Below are 21,156 nucleotides of genomic sequence, written 5' to 3'. Positions count from 1 at the left end.
CTGCAGAAACGATTAACACCTCAAACATGGAAAAAAGACTGAAAAGGGAACACCCAGCAGACCTCACAAAGGATATAATCTAGTAAACGCGCGGATGGTACCCCGCTGGGGTAGTCACCCACATGATAAACAAACAGTTTGGAAATTCTTCGAAATGTCCAAATTCAACAAATTGTGAATAAAAGGAAATAAATAAGAAAAAATACAATCGGATTGAATAACGACAATTACTTAATTGCGGCTATAATTAAAATCTAGATTACAATGTTAGGGGATTTTCCCGAAGTTCCAAAGGGAAGGCTTCGGTGTCCTTTCATCTCCGACGTATATAAATACAAAAAATATAAAATATCTAAAGCGGAGCACTGGTTGTAATGTGGTGTCGTAAAAAAAGCCTGATTAGAGATCGATCAAAATAATGTCGTTTGTCCTTCAAACAGTGTTAGTTTACATAGGGAAAACAGCCTATGTGACTAAGGTCACCTAGTTCTTGCGGGGCGTTGGCATGATAAGATTAAAGAAAAGAAAAAATAACGCTAATGGAGGGAGTCGATTTGGGTTCAAAGAGTGTTGACCGAGAGGTCAAAGCTAGTCGGGAAGCCGAAGAGTAGAGTTGTTAGCGTTGTTGGGAGACTGAGTTGTTTGCGTTGTCGAGTTGCGAGAGTGCTTGAAGTAAAATAAGGTTGTTACGTTCAGTTCAAGTTAAACCATCATTGTTTTCTGCCTAATTAATATCTGTTTAGTTTCTTTATTGTAAATAAATTATAAATTATAAGTAGTATGAGGAAAAATGTATACCTCAATTTTCCGCGATATTACAATAATTTTTAATAGATGAAACATATTTCTATTTGGATTTTATTCATTTACTTGTGTTCAAAATAATATGAATTTGTATAAAAATCCACAATCTACAAGGAAATTAATCGGCATGAAGAAACGACCATAATTCATAATTTGCGTATAAAATTGTTGTGGATTGGTCGTGTTAAGTATTGACTAGTAAGGAAAGCCAAAATAAAATCGTAGCCGTTTGTCAAGTATATTTAAAATGAATAAATATACGTGTACAGAGTCCTTGATACAATATAAATCTCATTATCGTTCGTGGCGGAGATTGTAACCCCAAAATCTTCTACACTGACGTCACTTTAGGCGACACATCGCCACCCTGGTAAAGAATTTCCAAAAACAATACCCCCACCATCTATTCCGTTGTCCTTGCATAGTATATAAACCCTAATATTAACGAGCAAGTTAGTCTAAACTGTGAGCCGATACTTGAACATTGTAAGTGGTACCCAAGGGTCTTGGACTCTTGAGAAATAAAGTTTTTTGTATCATCAAGAGAATTTCTTTTTTACGTGATAAGATACTCGTTAAAGTCGATACAGACCGTTCGATAATGCGCAGCTAATCGCCTTATACACTTATATTCTTATATCATCGCTCGCGATTGCGTCCGTATATTTATACTGATTGGAGGAGAGACGGAACATTTAAATTTGTCGTTGTTCGACGGTTGCGCGTAGCAGTGACATTGCCCGGAGTTTATTTGTTTTTACATTACTCATAATCTAACGGTCTCGACAATCCGAGGCAAAACCAGAACATGATTCGAAATGTCCTTTGACTCATGTTCCGCTACAAAATTATGTGAAGAAAAACGATTTAAAATAAAAAAATATATTTCTGATATAATAAAAGAGGTCTTCTTAAATTTTAGAGTTCTTCAGCATTAGAAAATTTAAGATATGGATGAAATGCCAGTATTTATTTTTCATTCGTGGTGTTTTACATTGTTTTACGTATTAAAGACCAAAATTGGGCGTTTACGTACTATTTAATTTATACACTTTTTAATCCATTTAAATTAATGAATTCTATTGATTTCACGTTGTAATTGTAAGAAGAAATCCCACGAATATTGCCCAGCATCTTTTTCTATTGAGGTTGACTGATAGAGGAACGAGTGGATGAATATGTAATTGAAAAATATATTGAAATAAGTGTAGGTATAAGTACATATGCTGATCCAGCACCTCACTCTCTCAATGTTTCTATACAAAAAAGTATGATAGGGAGCACGTTCATACATTTATATCTAAGGACATTACCAAGAAAAATTAACCTTAGTGTGTAACTCTAGCTGATGGGTACAAGAAACAGCAATAACAATCTATTTATAATTCTCTTATTTCTAGACCTTCTAACCCAAAACAACATTTATATTCAAGGGTACAATAATATGGATCTTTCCCTGTTTTGAATTTATTTGCCTCGCTAAATTCTATTCTCTTCGTAACAGCGGTTTTCTGTATATAAAAGGTCACGGGTATACAAATGAAAAGATGTAAAGTTTTTCTTAAAGTAGTTACTTCAACATTTTCTTTGCCATTTCATTTGCTACCTAGGTACTATTAGATTCTACAATTTTAAGAAGTTTAAATTCTAGAAAAATTTTAAGAAGTTTAAATATTAATAATACTATGATACATTCTTTTTCTCATATTATAGAATTTCTTGTTGTGCTTTCGATTTTTTTAAAGAATAATTTTTGAAAATATTGCGTTATCTCATTTTACTGATTGTTCCTCAATCGGTTAATTCGATAGATGAGAAATTAATGACTCAATACCCAACCGAAATATTGTAAGAATTAAACATTAATACGTACAACTCGAAAAATAAAACATATTTCTTTTATAGAATAATCATAATAATAATCTTTTATAGAATAATATAGAATAATAATTTTATCTAGAATAAATAGATAAAATTTATTTACATTATCTACATTACTAAATCAAAATAGAGAATTACCTAACGTAATATAATAATACAAGCGATATTGGCGATAAGACAGAGCCAAACGAACTAAACTGCTAAGAACTTGCTCTTATCTTGCTAATATCAATGCTTGAACAAACAATCATATTAAAGTATTACATTGTAATTCACTGCAATATCGCATAACCTTAGATTAAAATGCGCGTTTTAGATTACAATTGAACGTTTCGAAGAAATTCCGTGAATATAACAGACCATTTTCTGGTCACTATCCGACGATATAATAACTTCGATCGGGACAACATGTCAATTGATAAGATTAGAAGAATTAGATATATCTTTGATAATATCCCGTCCATGCGTGCCTTATAAAGCATGAACACACGTAGAGGTAGGCTTTCATAAGGCAATCGTTAACGTGTAACTACCTAGCTGACATTTTACGTAGCAGACTGAGCGATTGAATTGTAAGGTATGACGAGCCAATGACTGACGTAATTTTCCGACGACTTCGAGAAATTGTTACAAAAATATCAATTTCTATATCGATCAAAATATGAAAGTCATAATGATCGGAGCTATTAAGGAAGTTATTACGTTTTCTTCTTATCACTAAATCATTCGATGGATTACACGTATACGATTCCATCTACATTTCTTACGATATTATCTTCTCATTCGTATCTCATAAATATTTGCAAGCGAGCTGAAGCGTTAGATACGAATGTACATTGAAAATCTATCGCAGGTTGCAGATGATTCTGGTGTAGTATTAAATTACATACGCACAAATTAACATTTCGCGTGATTTACAAGTAAAATCGAGTAATGAAATTTCATCAACATTCACGAGCCGAAATAATAATATATAAATAAATAATATATTTTACAAAATAGAAAATAAACGAATTGTGGGTCATCCAATGGATGCGCTTGTTTGCCGAATCGATCCAAAATGGCAAGAATATTGATACCATTCCTTATCAATCTGATTTTCACGAATCTTCTACTTGGAGACGTGATCAGCTCTCAAGTCGACGAACCAAGCTATAAACTACCAGTAGAAGCCAAACCAAATTTTTATGAGCTAGATGTGACAGTGAATTTGAATTCAAATTTATCAGAAACAGACTTCAAATTTACCGGTGAAGTGAAGATTTACATTGTAGCTGAAATTCAGGATGCTCAGTCAATAACACTGAACATGAAGAACCTCACTGTAAAGAATATTACCCTGTACGATTTAAATAAAACCGCTATTAAGGTGAATAATTTTACAACTGACGAAGTACATGAATTTTTAATTATCACGCTTGGTGACAAGCTTAAGAAGGGAAACCAATACTTGCTTACTGTGAGCTATTCTGGAGTCGTAAACGATCAATTAAAAGGATTTTACAGGAGCAGATCTGCCGACAAAAATGGCAATCTAACGTAAGAATACCTTCTTATATAGTTCGCTAGTCATCTCTTAGATAAATTTTTCATTTTATATATATCCATTTATATTCATTTTGTAATTTCATTCATGTAATTTTTTATTGACACTCAAGAGAATTTTGATAATATTGAGTATAAGAGCATGATAAATAAAAGAAACCAATACAAGAAACAAACGCTGTTAGGTAATTATGTAATATTATTTAAAATTAGTTAAATTGTTCATTTTGAATCTAATTGACCAGAAAATTTTGCACACCATCATTTCGCTTCATAACGCGTAAAGAATAATTACGACTAACTCTTGCATTTTCTCGCTCATTTTTTGCTCGAAACGATCAATATTTTCGAGAACTTTATTTTCATCTTGCAGATATGTGGCTGCAACTCATTTCGAGCCAACAGGTGCACGGTTAGCATTCCCTTGTTGGGATGAGCCTGCTTTCAAGGCACGCTTCAACATTTCTATAACCCATCCGAAATCTTACCATGCGATTTCAAACATGCCTCCGTTGCTAGTTGAAGAACCAAAAGTGGAAAACGACATGAAGACAACTAAGTTCAAAACAACTCCGAAGATATCCACTTATTTAGTGGCATTTATAGTCTCCAATTATGCATGCAACGAAGATGGCATGTTTAGAGTGTGTACTAAGCCACAGGCAGTGAATCAGACACATTACGCCTTAGAGAAGAGTAAAGAATTGCTAGAAGTTTTAAATGAATATACCGCCATCAATTTCACCCATTATGTACCAAAAATAGATCAGGTAACGCTGAAGGACTTTTCGCCAGCCGCTATGGAAAATTGGGGCCTCGTCACTTACAAGTAATTGTTACAGCACGTAATCAAAGTTGATCAAAATCAAAATTCGATTCAACAGGTCAAAGTTCAAATTTCAAGGGCGAACTCATCGAATTTTCAACCAATGCGTATAAGAGTTTTTAGGAATGGATGATGAATCAAACAAATAACATACCAGTAGAGTTTTAATGATGTGCTTTCTTAAAACTAGAAATTTCATTTTTAAGAAAACCAAATGTCGTGGCTTTTTGTCTACATAAGGTTTATACACATGCATATCTAGTTTAGAAATCTAATTTATCAACGAATAACGTTTACAATTGCTAAGCTACCGTTAAACACATTCTTTTAAATTGCCCCAAATATAAAGAGTCTCGTCCTAAATTCCATATTAAAAAATTTCTAAGTGCAAATCTCAGTGATAGTAAATAAATATTAAAAGTAGTCATATCTCATGTATATATCTGCAGTTAATGCAATATTAAAATCTATTTAAAAAATATTATTTTTTTGATGGCAGACTTCAATCGAAACTTTTCATTTCAGAGAGTCCGCTCTCCTTTATCAAGACGGTGTTACCACAACTCGTAAGAAGCAAGGTATAGCTAAGATTATAGCCCACGAATTTACGCACCAGTGGTTTGGAAATCTTGTTAGTCCAGAATGGTGGACGTGGATTTGGTTGAATGAAGGATTTGCAGAGTACTTCCAATACATTATTACTCATAAGGTAAGTGTAATAAATGTGTCTTCTACTTATATTCTATTAATTTGTTATAAGGGAATTGTTATAAACTGGATAATGAATTTTTGTTGCATTTAAAATTTCAATTATCAATTGCTCATATTTTATATGACTATTATGATAACTATTCGTTCTACGTATGTTTCTGACCTCTACATCAATTAACAACAAATATATCTTTCACCATTAAATTCTCGCCGAGTATTCGCCGAGTATTTGAACGTATTCTTGTATCATATCTAGTACATTTGTAATATGTTTGTAGGTACTACCCGAATGGCGATTAGACGAAGTGTTTGTCGTTGACAACATACATGGATACGCTTTCATTGCAGATGTAGATGAAAATTCGCGTCCCATGAACAAGGACGCGTACACGCCTCAAAAAATTCGAAACTTTTTCGACCGTATTGCGTATCAGAAAGGTAAGAGATTTTCTCATTGTTATTAGAAGTAATTCCCAATACATATGTTCGAGAATATTCAGAGCAAAGTTCGACGCAACATTTTTAACATCAGATAAAAGATATAAACGAATACGATGTGACCATTAATAGTTTCTATTTATTGGCAAATGTCAAGGGCAAGAGATGATAGGTACCTATGTATCTTATCAATTAATTAATATATTAAACCTTAAGCCAAAACATTATCAGGCAAAAATAAAAGGTGAGACTTTCGATGATAAATATTTGGGAGACGTCTTATAACGGATCTGTTTGTAATTTTTACCTATTTTAAATTTTTCATGCAGAATCATCGAAATAAGACACACACATTATTACTCATGAAGTACAATACATACGCTATAATTCGCAAAAATATATGAACTCGTACGAATATATTACACAAAACAATATATTATTCATTTGAAATTTCTCTAGGTATTGTAATGAGATACGACTGTCATGATTATATTAGTACGATCTATAAACAGATCTTTTGATAAAATATTTAAATAGAAAGTTACAAAATATTTATTACAAGTATAGACTTTGCAAAGATTAACCAAGTATTCCAACAGTCAATTATTCATTACACTATTTAGGCTGTTCGTTAATCTTTTACTAGCAATAAGTATATTTCTTGCAATAAATTACTGCTAATTATACTTTTGCGTTGATTACAAATTTTACCAAAAAAATCAGGTAGTTATGTTTCATGAATGAAATTTCAAAAAGGTTCGAATAACGGACACAATATCTCTGTCCATAATTTTCAAAAATTTTCTACGGCAAGTGTTCACATACTTTCATGAAGCACTTTAAGCATTCGAGTTCTGCCCGAGCAGACGAGCTAAACGGACGTGCGAAACAGTGCTTCAGTGGAAGTGCGGCAAATGGAAGAGAAAGCAGTAACGTAATCACCCATCGCCAAATGGTGGAAAATGCAAATTCCACCAATAAAAATTACAATTAAAGGCGAAACATTCTACATAATTAGAGACACAAGCTCTACCAACCCAAGGCCAATAAACGAATAAACGAAGAACAAGGGTATGCAGTTATAAACGAAATAGACATGGAAACAACACAAAACAATGATGAGAACAACGAACTAACCCACTATGAGAAAAGCTGGAAGGTGGTAACTTCCAGCAAAAAACGAAAAGTAACACCGTGCATAAGCGATAGGAAAGCAATAGTAGCAGATAAGCAACAATAGCTACAAGAAATCACTCTCCGAAACTCATTTAGCGCGCTGCCAGAAGAGAGAGTAACAGATTCAGTTGAAAAACCAATAACCGGCATCGCTAAACCACCACCAATCTATATAGATGCTCAAATAATAGACCCCCCCATTGAACTACTAAACAACACGGCAGGGAAAGAAAACAACACTATAAAACAGTTAAAAGTCAAAGTTCAAATCAAAACCCCAGAAACATTTAGAAAAGTGATAAAAGCACTAAAAGAGAAAAACGCAGGGTATCACACCTAACAGCTCGAAGACGACAAAAGTTACAATGCAGTAATCACGGGATTACACCCAAAAACAAATAGAAATAACATATGCGAGGAACTAGCAAAAATCGGGCACCAGGAGAGAGCAATAGACAGCATAACCAGATATGATACTAAACAGCCATTACCGCTATTTCTAAGTGAGCTTGAACCTAAAAGCAACAGCAAAGAAATATTTGAAATTATGAAAGTTCTAAACACAATAGTAACAGTGGAGCCACCAAACCATAAAAGTGACGTACCGCAATGCATACGGTGTTGGCAATATGTATACGCAAAAAAATACCGCAACAGAAAACCGGCGTGTGTCAAATGCGCAGAAAAGCACCTAACAACAAACTGTCCACACGTAGGAAAAATAAGTGAAGTAAAATGCTTCAACTGCAATGGAAACCACCCAACTAGCTACAAAGGTTGTGTAGTCAGAAATCAAATGTAACGCAAACTGTTTCCGCCGCTACGAAACAGGACATACAATATCTTACAAGCGCTACACTGCAGCACAGAAACTGAGACAACATCAAATTTACAGCATGCAATGAACATAAACCACAGTAACACTAATACCTTTGGTATCCGAAGCTACGCGCAAGTAATCAGCCAATCGCCACCCCTAGCCAAACAAAATCAGAACAATAACAGCAACGACATTACAGAAATCAAGGAACTGCTCAAACAATTCATCAAAAACACCGGAATGCTAACAAAAATGAAAAGCGAACAAAGCGCAGTTCTCAGACAGCAAACAGAACCAATTACAGTCATGCTAAAACTACTTACAAACATGCTAAACAAAAAATAAAAATGGACACGCTGAAAATAGCAGCCTGGATCTCGAGCGGCCTGCAACAACGGGCTGCAGAAAATAGAACATCCCTCTATAACAACAATATCGACATATTACTTGTTTCAGAAACACGCTTCACTCCAAAAAGCTAAACGAAAATACCATACTACACCATATATGATACCGCACACCCCTGAAGAAAAGCGCACGGAGGGATCGCAGTGATAATAAGAAACGATAATGCACAGCCCTCTTTATGGACATAAAGAAAGCATTTGACAAAATAAACCAGGAAAGCGTACTACAAGCAATCAGGAAACAATCGCAGGAACAAATACACCAATTAATAAAATCTTGCTTAAACAGCAGAACCTTCGTAATAAAAATCTAGGACACATACTCTGAAGTTAAAGACATCAAGGCAAGGGTTCCGCAAGGACGCGTCTTAGGACCAATGCCATACATATACACGGCCAACATACTAACAACTACCAATAGCAAAATACTGACATTCGCGGACGACACAGCTGTACTAGTCGGGTACACTAACCCAGAATCAGCAGTCAATTTGCTGCAAGAAAGTATCACAAAAATAGGAAAGTGGCTGCAAGATAAACAATTAAAAGCAAAGCCCAATAAATGCAACCATATTACATTCACACTGCGAAAACAGATACTACCAAACATCCTACTGAACGGCACGCATATAACACAAACAAAACAGGTCAAATACCTAGGACTCCATTTAGATAGACAACTCACTTGGAAACAGCATACTAAATCAGTAATAGACAAAAAATGGACAACGAGGAGACAAATGCATTGGCTAACAAGTCGAAAATCCAAATTAAGCATAGAAAATAAATTAAAAATATCAAAACTATCATAAAAGAAATATGGACGTACGGAATACCACTATAGGGGACAGCAGCAATGAGCCATATAAACAAAATAGGGACAATACAAGCTAGAATTCTTAAAAGAATAGTAAACTCCCCATGGTACGTTAGAAACGAGGACATACGGAGGGACGTGGGAATACCTACGGTCAAGGAAGCAATCAGCTGCTATGCGGAAAAATACAAGTCAAGAATAGCATCACACCCAAACCGGCTAGCTAAGGAAACGATGAGCACCTCAAACATGGAAAGAAGACCGAAAAGGAAACACCCAGCAGACCTCAAAAAGGATATAACCTAGCAAATGCGAGTATGGTACCCCACCGGAGGTAGCCATCAATATGTTAATATAACTGTTAAAAAATTCTACCAAATGTCCAAATTGAACAAATTGAGGATGTAAAGAATTAAACAAAAAGAAGTAAAAATCTTTCCTAATGAAAACTTGCCCTTAACAAATCAGCTCTTTTCGTGTCGACAATGGTCTGCGTAATATACATATTTACATATAATGGAACAGTGAAGGGTCAATATCTTTTATTGGTGAATTTATTCAAAATTTTTAAATAAAACGTATGAAACGTACGCAACTCATTTGGTGAAGCATTTCTTAACATGAGAAATGCTTAAATTGAAAAGAACTTTTACTATTTCTCTTTTGCAATTCTTAATAACAATGCAATTAACAAAACTAAAAATAAAAAAAACAAATAAGATGCATATACAGATGTATATCATTTGATCCTGGAAGAAATCTAGATATTGTTTACATATTCATGTTTTGAATAATGAATAATAAACATAAATAATCGCTATTGAATAATGATCATGAATTATTAAAAACCAATCTGTAATGTGTATCCATATCTTTGCAGCGGCGTCAGTTATTCGGATGATGTCACACATCTTGACAGAAAACGTTTTCCACGAAGGTTTAAAGGAATACCTCAAGCAGAAGTACGTATATTTAAGTCATTTATATGATATATATGTCTAGTTTTCGTTAGAAATTTTGGGCGCGTAATAATTAATAAGTTTAACGAAAGCTATTGACAATGTTCTTGGGTTCAATAACGAATTCACGGTCAACGGGAAAACTCTTTGTACAATAGAATACATTTTGTAGCACGTAGACACGTTAACTCAGAAGCTGGGTTACTTTTACACTGACTGCCTAGACGATATCAGTAAACTCTCCAAGGTGATTGCAAAATAAAAGAGAGATACGGTCACATTTGTCAATTACATATTGATCGGAAATATCAACATAATTCGAAGCGCCGTTACTAGGCAGTCCCGCGTAAAACCAACATTGCTCCTAGTGGAGGCTTGATTGCTAATACAGCGTGTCCCTCAATATCGGTACTTCTTCTGTTAGATGAAACACGGTCCCGTGACTGTGGCCACGTTCGGCGACCATTTATGTCACCTCGAGCCCATGTATTGGGGATCTTACCAAAGAAAGGCCCGATGTCCCTACATCTCCGACATATATATCGAGTTCTCGTTGGGGTTAGAGGCGTGTAACGAATTTTCATTTGAGTTAGCCATTATTGTTATACAACATAAACGATATTTACTGGTACAAATATGATTATTACAGAGTTTGACAAGTAACCGTGGCGATTAGATACTCGAGATGCTAATAGCAATGATGTTTAGATTCAGTAACGAATCCACGGTGGATGGGATAGCAAATGCGTTTTCTTCCGAAGTCGAACTGAACTTACGTGTCCGCAATTCAAGTGTAACTAAACTTACTAGTCCACAGTACAAGTAGAACTCAACTTACTGCCCCCAGCCCAACTGGAAGTACACATACATAGTCTTCTCTGTACCTCTCTGTACCTCTCGGGTCAACTTTATTTTTAAGGAGAGCTATTCAACTATTCCATACCTCTGTTTCATACCGCTTTCATCCCGTAGCGCCCAATTGTGTCACCTCGAGCCCGAACCCACCGTCACAAATCTCGGGCAAATATAATCGGATTGAATCATAAACAACTACTTCTGAGTTTTATTATTCAGCTACAGCTATAATAAATAGTCTAGACTAAAGTATTGGGGATCTTCCCAAAAATTCCAGAAAGGCCCCGATGTCTTTTGATTTCCGATATATATATGTCGGGTTGACGTTACGATTAGAGTTAGGGTTAAGGGCGTGAAACGAATCCCTATTGACACTAGGCATGATCATTATGCAATAGAGGAGATATTTACCAGTGCAAACATGACCATGATGGAATTGGACAAATAATCGCGATAATTTGATACTCGAGAGGCTAATGGCAATGATCCTAGGCTCAATAACGAATCCACGGTCAACGGGATGACGAACTCTACTCTTCTTTAGCGCCTAAGTTGTACTCAATGTTAATGCATGGGGCAATCACTACGTATCCAAGAGTTACTTGAATCGTTGTCGAGATCGTACCGTAGATTGTCTCTCCGTCACGGTGACGCTGTCGAAGAAAACTATGATGGGTGTGCCTAAGGGCACGAGATCATCGGATTCGTAGAGGAAAGTCTTCGTTCGAAGGGTGAGGGAAATTGACGTTACTGTTAATTGGTCAATTTCTATGTTGGTGGTTAGAGAAGGACGTTAGCTGTCCTTGGAAAAAGCTGCCAGTGGGAAGCGTTCGTGGAAGGATAGATTTCTCTTATCTTCCCGTAGTTGGGGCACAGGCTATTTGTCTATTTGAAAGACTTTGTATAATTGAAACTTAATATTCGTAGCGGGTCCTCGCCCAGCTAAACATATACTGTGAAGATGCGTTGGCATCTGGCAATCATCTTACCCGAAGGACAAAGTCTGCGTGTAGCGAGCCACGGGGCAGAAATCGTTGAAATGTTTACCGTCGTGCCCCGTCCCAAGTATTTCTTTTAAGGAGAGCTATAGAGTTACTTCATGCCTTTGTTAGACAAAACGTTCATCCCTTGACCGGGACTACGTTCGGCGACTGGTTGTCGCCTCGAGCCCGAGCTGACTATCATAAATCCCAAATAAATACAGTCAGATCGAATGACAACAGTTTCTTAATACGGCTACGGTGGAATCTAGATTACAGAACTAAGGCGTCTTCTCAAAGTTCCAAAGGGAAGGTTCCGGTATTCTTTCATCTCCGATATATATATGTCGAAGAAAATTCATTAAACGCCCCTCACCATAATCCTGACTTTAATCCGACATATATGTTGCGATGTTCATACAAATTAGATCGCATATTACAACATTCATGCAAAAAAATAAAAGAAAAGAAAAGGTTATCCAGATTTTTGACTAACAAAACCTACAATGTAAATCATTACGAATTTATATATGTCTACAGAGAAACGTGTATTTGTAAGCAATTAGGATGGTAACGTTTTAACCTCTCCGATCCGACCTTTTCCTATTTTGATTCTATTTTTTTTCATCCTAGAAAGTAAGTACCAAGCTGGGCATGAATGTATATCAAATTTAAAACTTATATTTTTCTGCAATTTTTAAAATTGGGGCATATGAGATCCATCAGCTTTTTTAGATGGGACATACATACGTGTTCCCGTAATGATAAGTAAGGTTAAACACTCACGATCTTTTGTATTTGTATTATGCCCACTGCTTATTATATATGTATAGATATACATATTTATAAATCTATTATTTCTTATTATACATAATATTTTGTACAGAATATTTTGCAAAGGGGAATCTCGCAACTCATACAGATTGTCTTTGTCCTTTTTTTTGACATCTTTCCATATTGTGCTTTCATACATATTGTAGATACGTATGTAAGATCGTAAATCTTGGGATAATTCGGGGATCGATTCTGTAGTCTAAAATTCGAGTTTTTTTTATTATAAAGTAATTAGATAAAATACAGAAATAAACAACAATTAACATCCGTCTATAACAATAAATAACAATAATTATATGAATGAGAAATAACGAGTTTTGTACAATGTTTACCTAAAAATCGAGAATCGATTTTCAACGTCCTGAGCTACCGATCTTTCTTCTTCAGTCTTTAAAATTTTAAATAACTATTCTGTAACCTTGTCTGTCTCTAATGTAACTCTCTGTCCGTCCGTTTGGGAAAATGCGTGCCTCTCAAAAATGGTTGTCCGTAAAACAAAAGAAGATCGCTCTGTCCGTGAAACAAAGCCTGTCGTGCTACCCGTAAAACAATAGGAATCCCTATCCCATATGAACTCTAGGGAGTTTACACGTATATTTAGCATTTTCCGCAAATCTTCCGCTACTACTCCTTTTTTGGTACCTTTTTCGCGATTAAAATATACAATTACAACATCGACATAGGAATAAAAATGAAAAACCCAATGGGATATATGTATCCAAAAGAAGCACACGTACTTTCTACGTACAATAAGATCAATAAAAAAAAAATTATTTAATAATATTTTAACACAATAGGTAATTTACGCTATGAACTGAAAGAATACGACAAAAATTTTTAGAGTATTGTTCAATTACTCATAAAAAATAAGATTTTGACTCTACAGTCAGACTCTACAATAAGACTGTGACTCTACAGTCATATACACTTCCCAAATAAAAATTAAATATTTGTAAACATTTTTCATTTAAAAGTTATTTACATATGTTTGTTATTGGTTTTTCAAGTTTTTGTCTTTTGTTTTGCCGACAAATCATATTAACGAGAGATAATTTTTGCAGTGCAGAGAATGTTGCAAATTCGACGAATCTTTTCGAGCATCTTGGAAAGAATAAAAAATGGGATGGAGCTTCGTTCGGGAAAATCATGGACGGATGGGTGAACAACGCAGGATATCCGGTTGTGAATGTGAAGCGAAACCATGACGATGAACTGCAGTTAAGTCAAGAACGATTTTCATATTATAAAACTGAAAATGACACAAACTGGTGGGTGCCTATAACTTACGTCAAGTCGTCTAGCATGGACTTTAATAATACAACTCCAATTATGTGGTTAAAACCAGGCCGTAATGAAACGATAAAGTTTAATAAGACAGACGGGTGGATTATTGTGAATACGCAGCAAGCAGGTGTGTAATATTGGCTATATTTAAAAATGTCTAGTATAGTAGAATATGATTATCAGCATCAATTAATGGGAGATTTTGGGGTGATTCCTTCTAAGATTAAAATATATCAATGAAATCAATACATTTTCATTGTAGGGTTTTGATCCTCTTTAGTTTTAATATTTAAAGAATACGTAGTTGAAAATATAACCCTATTAAAAAGTATGGGGCCATTTCCTCCCAACTAATTAATTACAACAACTAATACTAATACAACAGTAGTAATACGTGAAATAACATATTTCTTTTTAGATTTTATTGGGCACTATATTCGTCACAGTATCTATGATTTCGTATAATTACTACCCAACATAACATATTTTCGAACTCGTAAAAAATTGAATGCGTAAATAGTTCCAAAGCGGAAACATACCATATTAAACAATCCATATAAAAATTCAAGAATTCCAAAGATCTAAAGAATTTTTTTTATTTATATGGATGAAATACGCTGAATATACATATATTGAAATTTATTACTATAGGTTTAACATCAATAATTTTCATTTTAGGATGAAATATGCTTAAAATAAAGTCTCTTTTTAATAAATAGATCTGAAGAAAATTTAATACATAACTGTTTTGAGACTATTAACTGAAACATATATAATACAAAATAATTTTAACTTTTTGAATCATAAACTGGTGCTTAAGTTACTGCGTAGAGAGAAACAAACCATTTTTATACAGGAATTTATAGTGATTTAATTACGCACCAATAATTAAAACTTAAATTGAATGAATTTTCAATTTCGTAAAATATAATTGCTGTGAAAACTTATAAAATATTTACATAGTTAACAACAACATATTTATGTAGTAATTAGAAACAACATGTTTATTATTATGTAGCTTTGTAAGAATTGCAAATTGAAATTTCGAGCTACGAAGCTTACAAATCTAGGAAAAGTATTCTTATAAATACTTCAATACAATAATAATTATCGTAGCTTTAAATGTCATAATAATTTAATATTTTAATATATAAATCAGACAATTACAACATGTTCTTAATTTATAATTGTGTTATCTGAAAAATCATCAATTTTTAATGGTTTAACTATTTTGTAAAGAATTTCAAATATTTATTATACTGTAAAAGTATATCTTAACGTTATAAAAATATGTGTATGTATTATATTAATAATTAACTAAATTTTTTTAAAAGCGTGCAAGATAATTAAGCTAAACGTTACTATAAATATATCTGAATTGGTCTAATCTTTTACAAAATGAATAACACATACATACTTTCATTTTTTAATTATTGGTTACTCGGTTTGTTTTAGGTTATTATCGCGTGAACTATGAGCCAGAAATGTGGAAATTGTTGTCGATGCAGCTGAATTCGGATAACTACGAGAATATCCACGTCGTAAACCGTGCTCAGTTAATCGATGATGCCTTAAACATGGCTCGTAATAACCGATTGAACTATACGGTAGCATTGACACTCACACTTTACCTTGAGAGAGAAACTGATTACGTGCCTTGGCGAACGACCTTCGGGAATATGCCATTTTTGCACAACATGTTACGTTCTTCTAAGCAATATAATAATTTCATGGTATACATATATTTATAACATCATATGACTTAAAGAAGCTAAATATTTTAATTCATTATTTAATTTCTGATATATTTTATTCATTTTGGTAATTATATAGGTTATTATATAAGTCGAGCACGTATAAACTATTTTTCTATAATAGTTATATTAATAACGGCTATTCTATTGGTGATAGAGAAATTGTTTTTAATTATTTCTAATTTATAGAATTATTAACTTAGTATATTTTAAAAATTAAGTTTTTAATTGACTAAATAATATAGTAGTCATATATCATTATACACACGTTGAAAAATGGCTATAAGCGATCTCTTCTAATGTAATGTTTGTCCAATCGTTCTATGATAAGCAGCCTCCGAATATTTATGCAAATTCATATTTTTATGAACACAACTAAAGGATTAAGACCCAGATAGAAATTTAATTTACCTATTAAATACTAAACCGAGTACTATACTTTGTATATTTTATAGATTTTTACATATCATGTTCATTCATAATATTTACGGTCTTGCAAGTTTTCTATTTTAAAACAGACAATAGGCAATTTCACACAAAAGGTAGTAGGCAGAAAAAATCGAATTTACGTAATAAGAAGAATACACATATTGTATTCCTTCCGGAAGATCTTTTTACTCTAATGCAACGAATTTTTCTATTTCTGTTTAAATAAAAGTTCAAAATCGTTGCAGAGTTATATTCGGAAAATAATGAAATCCGTGACGAGTCAAGTGAGGTATGAGCCGTATCAGAAAGGCGAAGAGCCCGATATCGTGAAACTTCTTAGGGTAGATGCAATACAATGGGCCTGCTACGCTGGTGTTCACGAATGCAAAAGTTATACCAACAGAGAGTTCAACGCATGGTTAAGTAATTCCAGTAGATCGTAAGTTGCTATTTTTGATCTCACTAGTTTCTTTTTTAATCTACCCTACCATTTATCGTTGACTTATTCACAATAAATGAAGATTTAGCGATGGTGTATATCATTTTCAAATCTTACGATTATATTGTTTTCCAATTGTTAAACGTAAATGCATATTATTGAATCATGACGATTGCTATAATTATACGAAAACTTATGTATCACGCGATAGTAAAAGTTAATTAGAGAATATATGTAGTTTCTTAATGGACCTTAGTGGAAGGACAAGTAATGATGTTTTATTTGGAGTTAAGTTTTAGTTTAACAAGCAATACTCAATACAACGAACTGATTACAATATCGTCGTACGTTTTATTATCATACTCGGTTCTCAACTTCCCGATTCATATTTTCCGGCTCCTTCACTCACACTCTCCGACTTCTGCACTCACTCTCTCTGACTTCTCAACTAACACTCTGACTTCTCGCATCCCTCTGTGTTTTTTTCGCCCCACCACGCATGTGTTCCGCAAACACTCGTAGCCAGAGTCACGTAGGCCTTTTCTATGAGACTATTCCATTGAAGGACCGACGACACATTGATGGACCCTACGACGCCTCGGCTCTCGTTACATTGTTTATGGTTCGATCGATATAGTAGGCCTTTTTGTCCACGATACTACATATATATATGTCGGGTTTGCGTTAAGGTTAGAGTTAGGGTTAAGGGCGTGAAACGAATCCCTATTGGCATTAGACGTGATCATTGCGCAATAGAGAAGATATTTACTAGTGCAAATATGACTATGATAGAATTTGACAAATAATCGCGATAATTAGATACCCGAGAAGCTAAAGACAATGATCCTAGGCTCAATAACGAATCCGCGGTCAACGGGACTCTTTTACTCTTTACTCGTCGGTGATACTCTAGGTGATACTCTCAGTTAGCACGTGGAGTAAGCACTCTGTCGAAATGATACCTCAGTCGATGAGATCGTACTCGAAACCCTCACGGTGACGCTGTTTAGGAAAAACTGCCATACTCTCTGGCGGCACCAGGTCTTTTATATTCGTGGAAACAAGTCTTCGTTCGAAGAATGAGGGAAATTGCCGTTATTGTTAATTGGTCAGTCTTCGGAAGTGTGATTCGCGGAAAAGACTGTTTGCCTATTTTCGTTAATTAAGGCTTAAGGTTTATGACAGGTCATCAGGCTGGCTGAAAATATTTTGCGTATATGTCTCGACAACCAGCAATCGACCTACCCAAAGAATAGGATCTGCGTATGATGGGTCACGAGTCAGAAACCGTTAGTATGCTTACTGTCGAGTGCCGTTACAACTATTTCTTTTTATGGAGGGCTATAGACTTCCTCCATAACTGTGTTAGACAAAACGTTCGTCCCTTGACCGTGGCTACGTTCGGTGACTGGTTGTCTCCTCGAACCCAAACACATTCTCATAGATTTCAGACAATTACAATCTGGCTGAAGGACGGTGATTGCTTAACTACGGCTATGGTTGAATCCAAATTACAATATTAGGGGTTTTTCCCCGGTTTCAACGGGAAGGCTCCGGTGTCTCTCCATCTCCGACATATATAATATAAATTCCTGACTGAATTCCGTTTTCTATATCATTTCCCATTGCTAGAATATTTCTTGTAATTGAGAGAAATAATCGTTAATTAGTATGCGTTATTCCTGTTTTCAATTACATGCTAAAAGTTTCATTGAAACACTAGAAACCCATTTTTTCGATTGAAACGAAAGCAAGACGTTGAGTCACAAAAAATGGTGGATCGAAGCAGAATTAAATGATATTGCCGATATTGAGATAGTCAATATGTATAGTGCAAGATGAATTTTTTTAACAAAAAAGTAATTACTTTATTTACAGATTCGACGTTGACCTGAAAGACGGTATTCTCTGCGACGGAATAAGATCTGCAAATAAAGAAGCGTGGAACTACACTCTGACCGAATTCCTGAAAACGAAGGACGAAGTCGAAAAAAAGAGATTAATTTCTCTCTTGGCTTGTTCCCATTCAGTAGATCTTCTGAAGAAATACTTGCACATGTCCATTCAGGAAAACGCAATTGTGACATTTGATAATGCAGTTCTAAATGTAGTGTCTCAGAACGCAAAGGGTGTCAGCATTGCTCTGGAAGTGCTCATCAGCGAAGTTGAGAAGATAAAAAAATTGTAATTAACAATTGGAATTGTTTTCATCGTTGAGAATCCGATCAAATAATATAGAGGTGTGATTGATTCGGTATAACCTACAGAACTTTTTGATTTCAGGAACGAAGCCGAAGACATCATCAAATCTAGTGCTGACATAATTGCAAGCGCAATTACAGATAAGGATCAATTAACGCAGGTACGATAACGTCTGATTAAAATATATTAACTTTAAAACTTTATTTTAATTCTATTTATTTTAATTAAATGCATTGGTCGATCTTTATCACAAAATGAATTTTAATAATGCCTCTAATGTAATTTTTCTTTTTCTTTATGGAAATATGCTCTTATTGTCTTTCTTCATGCGCTCATGCGTTTCCTTTGTCTGATATAACTTATAAATGTTTTCAATCATTTTTATATGACAAGAGTAGAATTGAAAAGAACATCATGGCTAATCATTATATTTGATGTATACTTGGGTTATTATGTTCCTACAAAGAATCGTTGGTACAATAGCCAACAATGAAAAGAGATACAGAATGAATCCGAAGAAAACTTGTACGAACAAATGTTTAAACGTGCTATTCACAATTGTCGTAGTATTAGAAAGTTTCATAATTATAATGTAAAAGCACATGCAAAAGATTTGATGAGTTGATATATCAAAAGATGTAAAGGTCCTCAAAATAGGTAATAGATATATGAAATATTATAAATGATAATAATCAAGGATATATTCAAAATAGCATTCAACATTTTTTATATATTCAATAACTGGTTATTGAGATTTATAATTGCTGATTATATTCCTTCCTTGTGGTTTTCCATTATATAGTAGTAACTTAAACTTCATACTAGTAAATATATCTATCATCATTTTGAGTAAGTTTCTCCAATTATTAATAATTAATAGTACGCAATCATTTTTTTCTTGACAGTTAGTTACGTTTTTGGTGAAGGAGAGATGGAAACCAGTCATTATTCAGCCTATCTTATTGAAGGCAATCAGAAATTTTGAATGGCTTAACGTCCATCAAGAAACCGTTGAGAACTGGTTGCACACTCACAGGGACTATTTGAACTCCTCCAGTTCGCTGACGTTTGAAACGCTTCTCATTATATTCTCAATATTTATTTTAGATTCTACTAAAAACCTATTCAATTGAACTGTAGTTAGAATGAATTTAATTGGTTCACCGAGCAACCGAGGCGCATAAAAATACAACCAAGTATTAGAACAAATCGAGAATGATCATATGTATAGAATGCATTAACACGATCATGGAATCAATGATTCGATAGAGAGGTATAATATACAATCCGTGAAGATTTGGAATATTTTTATAATTTAATGTGTAATAATGATTGTAGGGAATGATGTTTGGTCCAAATATATTTTTATACTATGTTAAAAAATGTATAATAAAGAGTGAAATCATAATGTCGTTCTGGATTTACTTATTTAATTCGTACAATTTAATCTATTTACAATAATATTAACAAAGAAAAAGAGTATCATTATAACATGAAAAATAAATAGTAATTTTAATCGCATGAAGCTGTTTAGAAATATGATACATATTAATTAAGATGCATAATTTATATAGTAAATGTTTCATGCATTGGTGCAATCATGTGTGTATATAGGTATTATGTCGTTTACTTGAAACACCAGTTAGTGTTTAATAACTTAATATTTTATAATATTACAAATAATATTGTAACTGTATAGATATAGATATATGATAAAGAGACTTAGAAATAAATAAAATATTGAGTGACTTTTATAACTTTATATTTTCACTCGAAATAAGACAATATACATGTATAATTTTAACCTTCTGACTTCATCAGCCTTGTTAACCCTAACTGGTTCCAACTTTTTAACTCTTCAACTTGTCCGTGTACTACGTCTTTTCCCGTGATTCCCGAGATATCTCGCAACAATGGTTATGGTATAATTGCTAATGTAACGATCTCTTATACAGAGTGGATCGGAAATCATAAAAATAACCGGGCACGGGATGG

General features: G+C 33.9%; 1 protein-coding gene across 2 annotated transcripts; it reads left to right on the top strand.

Moving 5' to 3' along the window:
* The first annotated feature begins 1,207 nt into the window (after positions 1–1,207).
* On the top strand, positions 1,208–20,569 carry LOC100648041 (aminopeptidase N). 2 transcript variants are annotated; one of them, XM_048407890.1, is made up of 12 exons: positions 1,208–1,290; positions 3,688–4,224; positions 4,604–5,059; positions 5,582–5,765; positions 6,046–6,205; positions 10,306–10,387; positions 14,115–14,464; positions 15,793–16,070; positions 16,766–16,959; positions 18,838–19,143; positions 19,243–19,321; positions 20,067–20,569. In XM_048407890.1, exons 2-12 carry the CDS (start codon positions 3,746–3,748, stop codon positions 20,292–20,294), a joined length of 2,796 nt encoding a protein of 931 aa, XP_048263847.1. In that variant the 5' UTR covers positions 1,208–1,290; positions 3,688–3,745; the 3' UTR covers positions 20,295–20,569. The 2 variants fall into 2 exon arrangements, with proteins under 2 accessions (XP_048263847.1, XP_048263846.1); XM_048407889.1 differs by lacking the exon at positions 1,208–1,290 and having other exon boundaries at positions 2,823–4,224.
* Positions 20,570–21,156: the final 587 nt, after the last annotated feature.

The sequence above is a fragment of the Bombus terrestris genome, chromosome 7, assembly GCF_910591885.1.
Source record: "Bombus terrestris chromosome 7, iyBomTerr1.2, whole genome shotgun sequence".
NCBI classification, from domain to species: domain Eukaryota; kingdom Metazoa; phylum Arthropoda; class Insecta; order Hymenoptera; family Apidae; genus Bombus; species Bombus terrestris.
This window is presented reverse-complemented; position numbering and strand designations above follow the sequence as displayed.